At 41.6% G+C, this 4,421-nt stretch overlaps 1 protein-coding gene and 1 pseudogene across 2 annotated transcripts in view; both read left to right on the top strand.

Annotated features, from left to right (window-relative positions):
- The window catches only part of XPNPEP3 (X-prolyl aminopeptidase 3), a 62,296-nt gene that overhangs the window by 46,592 nt on the left and 11,283 nt on the right, over positions 1–4,421 (top strand). For both annotated transcript variants that reach the window (XM_017510365.2, XM_017510368.2), the window contains one exon: positions 1,200–1,285. In XM_017510365.2, the coding sequence (XP_017365854.1) occupies positions 1,200–1,285 (86 nt within the window). The remainder of the gene's footprint in view (positions 1–1,199; positions 1,286–4,421) is intronic.
- LOC119468473 lies at positions 1,825–1,942 on the top strand (annotated as a pseudogene).

The following is a 4,421-nucleotide window of genomic DNA, read 5'->3' as shown; positions in this document are numbered from 1 at the left end:
AAAAAAAAAAAAAAAAAAAAAAGAAGTCTGGTTCCAAAGCCTATGCACTTAAACACTATGTATTGCCACCTTTATTGAGGCACTGTGACTTCATCTGAAAAGTTTTGTTTGGTTTCATTTTTTTTGTTTTGTTTTCACATGCCTCCTGTTTCAAACATCCGAAAAGTTTAGGTGCCGTGTAGATAAATAGAAGAAACCAGTGATTAATGTCCTTTAAATTACAGCTTTAAAAAAAAAAAATACAGCTGGGTGCAGTGGCTCACACCTGTAGTCCCAGCACTTTGGGAGGCTGAGGCGGGAGGATCACAAGATTAGGAGTTCGAGACCAGCCTGTGCAACACAGTGAAACCCCATCTCTACTAAAAATACAAAAATTAGCCATGTGTGGTGGCACACACCTGTAGTCCCAGCCACGCAGGAGGCTCAGGTGGGGGAATCACTTGAACCCGAGAGTCAGAGGTTGCAGTGAGCTGAGATCAAGCCATTGCATTCCAGCCTGGCTGACAGAGTTAGACTCCCTGTCAATAAATAAATTTTATATATATATATATAAAATATATATATGTATTATATACATAAAATATATATCAAATATATATATAATATACATATTATATACATATAATATGTATATTATATATAAAATATACATATTATATATAATATATATATTACATATATATAAATATATATAAATGTCTGGGCTAGGCATGGTGGCTCACTCCTGGAATCCCAGCACTTTGAGAGGCCAAGGTGGGCAGATCACCTGAGGTCAGGAGTTCGAGACCATCCTGACCAATATAAAGAAACCCTGTCTCTATTAAAAATACAAAATTAGGCTGGGTGCTGTGGCTCATGCCTGTAATCCTAGCACTTTGGGAGGCTGAGGTGGGTGGATCACCTGAGGTCAGGAGTTCAAGACCAGCCTGGCCATCATGGTGAAACCCCATCTTTAAAAAAAAAAAACAATACAAAATTAGCCAGCCATGGTGGCACATGCCTGTAATCCCAGCTACTCAGGAGGCTGAGGCAGGAGAATTGCTTGAACCCAGGAGGTAGAGGTTGCAGTGAGCCAAGATCACGCCATTGCACTCCAGTCTGGGCAACAAGAGTGAAACTCCATCTAAAAAAAAAAAAGGAAAGGCTTAATAACTTATGAGCTAACCCACTTTAACATAATCTTAATTACTTTGTTCCAGGATGGGGAAATGGTACTTCTGGATGGAGGTTGTGAGTCTTCCTGCTATGTGAGTGACATCACACGTACCTGGCCAGTCAATGGCAGGTAGGGCTTCTACAGAGTAACATATCCCACTGCTTCTTAGGAGTATGAGCTGGAATACAGCTATATTTGGAATGAATGACTAAAGAAATCGTATAGGTCCATTCTTGGTCATGTTAGGTTGCAAAGCTCCTAATTATTTTCTAAGACTGTTTTGTCCATCATATCACAGGATGAGGCACCTAGAAACACCTAGGTCACTAACACACAAAGATATTGTTGTAGGAGATGGGGTCTCGCTGTGTCATCGAGGCTGGAGTGCAGTGGCTATTCAGAGGCCCAATCATAGCTCACTGGAGCCTGGAACACCTGTTGTGAAGTGATCCTCTCTTCTCAGCCTCCTAAGTAGCTGGTACTATAGGCATGTTGCCACCATGCCTGACTCACAGACATTTAAAAAATAATAAATTTAAAGTTGATTTTTTTTTAAATACAAAAGTAATATTTAAGTTATGGTAGAATAGCTTGGTTGGATTAATCCTCCATAGATAATTATAAAATCTGGACAAAATATTAAAAATAAATATTTGAAGGCACCAGAGATCCCTTTGTAGTTCATGTGTGTGATGACTCACGTACAGGTATGTATAGTTCATGTACAGGTATGAGATGTGCTACCCTCAAACCATCTTATAAAGTGAGCAAATTACCCATCTGACATGAAAAATAAAAGGCGCCAGAGAGCTTTCAAAAATAGGCAGAAACTGTACAAGTCCATTATTAAAAAACTATAATGGGCTGGGTATGGTGGCTCACACCTGAAATCCCAACACTTAGGGAGGCTAAGGTGAACAGATCACCTGAGGTCAGGAGTTTGAAACCAGCCTGGCCAAAATGGTGAAACCCCGTCTCTACTAAAAATACAAAAATTAGCCAAGCATGGTACTCCAGAGGCTAAGACAGGAGAATTGCTTAAACCCAGGGGGTGGAGGTTGCAGTGAGCCAAGATTGAACCACTACACTCCAGCCTGGGTGACAGAGTGAGACACTGTCTCAAAAAAAAAAAAAAAAAAAAAAACCAACTATAATGGCTAAATTTGGTTGTTAGGGCTTTTTGCCTGAGGACATTGCCCAACTCCTCATAGCTCCTAATAGCCTGAGCAGCAGAAAGCCACAGCCTTATTGATTTAAGACATCAGAGAATAGATTTAGGTGCTGGCAGAATAGCCAGAAAGATGAAGAAAAACCCTTGACGAGAGGGGGTTACAGAAACTTTGAGCCCCAAAATCTGCATACAGAATATTCAAAAATCCTTGGCTGATCACTAAACTATGTGTTGTGAGGAGGCCTCATGAGGCTCAGCAAAATACCAGCAGCTAAAAGCTGAATAAACTTAGCAGAGATTATAGTTGCTTCCTAGTGAGAACAGAGTTTGTAGTTTGAATCTATCCAAGTTAACAGAACTACTAGACATCAGAAGAAACAGGTAATTGTGACCTGTAATCAAGAAAATCTGATCATGAAATAATCCTGGTCAGCAGCAGTGGCTCAGGCCTTTAATTCCAGCACTTTGGGAGGGCGAGGCAGGCAGATCATCTGAGGTCAGGAGTTTAAGACCAGCCTGGCCAACATGGTGAAATCCTGTCTCTACTAAAAATACAAAAATTAGCTGGGCATGGTGGCAGGCAACTTGAATCGCAGCTATTTGGGCAGCTGAGGCAGGAAGATCTCTTGAACTCAGGGGTGGGGGCGATGAGGTTGCCGTGAGCCAAGATTTACCATTGCACTCCATCTTGGTCAACAGAGCAAGACTCCGTCTCAAAAAGGAAAAAAAAAAAAGAAATGATCCTAATGTTCCAATTAGCAGAAGGACTTTAAAGTAGCTGTTATAGATATGTTAAAGGAAGATGTAGACATAATGAGGGAACAGATGGAGAATCTCAATGAGAAATAGAAACTAAAAACGAGGGATTATGGGAAGATGGCAGCAGCAGGATAGTTTTTTAAACTTTCCAAATTGTCAAATAAACATACAGCAACTAGCTAACAAAACCAAACACTAGGTAATATTTGTTACCTCAAAATAGGTACCTCATAATTCACAACCATTCAGTCTGTAACTGCGCAATTAGCAAAATCTAGACTGATAAACTGCATATCATGCAGCCTGGATTCTTAAATTATAAGGAAATGAAAAGAGGTGGAGGAGGAGCCTATTAACTGAAAGAGGGTTTAGTTATATCAAATCTATTACAGATGAGCACAGAAAATTATCTTGGGGTGAATATTTGGGTGATACATGTATGTAGATAGAGGTTTTTTTTTTGTTTGTTTTTGTTATTTTTTTTGAGATAGTTTCGCTCTTGTTGCCCAGGTTGGAGTGCAATGGTGCTATCCTGGCTCACTGCAATCTCCACCTCCCGGGTTCAAGTGATTGTCTTGCTTCAGCCTCTCGAGTAGCTGGGATTACAGGCATGCACCACCACGCCCAGCTAATTTTGTATTTTTAGTAGATATGGGGTTTCTCCATGTTGGTCAGGCTGGTCTCAAACTCCCAACCTCAGGTGATCCACAGCCTCAGCCTCCCAAAGTACGGGGATTACAGGCATGAACCACCACGCCCCACCGATAAAAATATGTTTAAAAACATAAAGACAGCCAGGCAAGCTGGCTCACGCCTGCAGTCCCAACACTTTGGGAGGCGAGGCAGGAGGATCACTTGAGCTCAGGAGTTCAAGACCAACATGGGCAACATAGTGAAACTCGGACTCTACAAAAAAATTCAAAAAAATTAGCCAGGCGTTGGTGGCACATGCCTGTAGTCCCAGTTTCTCAGGAGGCTGAAGTGGGAGGAATGCCTGAGCCCAAAAGACAGAGGTTACAGTGAGCTGAGATTGTACCATTGCACTCCAGCCTGGATGACAGAGCCAGACCCTGCCTTAAAAAATAAAAAGGAAAAAACACCCACAATGACCAGGCATAGTGGCATGCACCTATAGTTTCAGCTACTTAGGAAGCTGAGGCAGGAAGATCTCTTGAGTCCAGGAGTTCTAAGCTGTGTCTACTGTGTTGATCAGGTATCTGCAACAAATCTTTCATCAATATGGTGTTTGCTCAGGAGCAGGGAACCACTAGGTTACCTTAAGGAGGGCTGAACTGGCTCAGGTCAGAAACCGATCAGTGGTGGGAGCAAGCTTGT

Source organism: Cebus imitator, unplaced genomic scaffold (assembly GCF_001604975.1).
Source record: "Cebus imitator isolate Cc_AM_T3 unplaced genomic scaffold, Cebus_imitator-1.0 Scaffold435, whole genome shotgun sequence".
NCBI lineage: Eukaryota > Metazoa > Chordata > Mammalia > Primates > Cebidae > Cebus > Cebus imitator.
The sequence above is the reverse complement of the archived record's forward strand: the minus strand, read 5'-3'. Positions and strand labels throughout refer to the sequence as shown.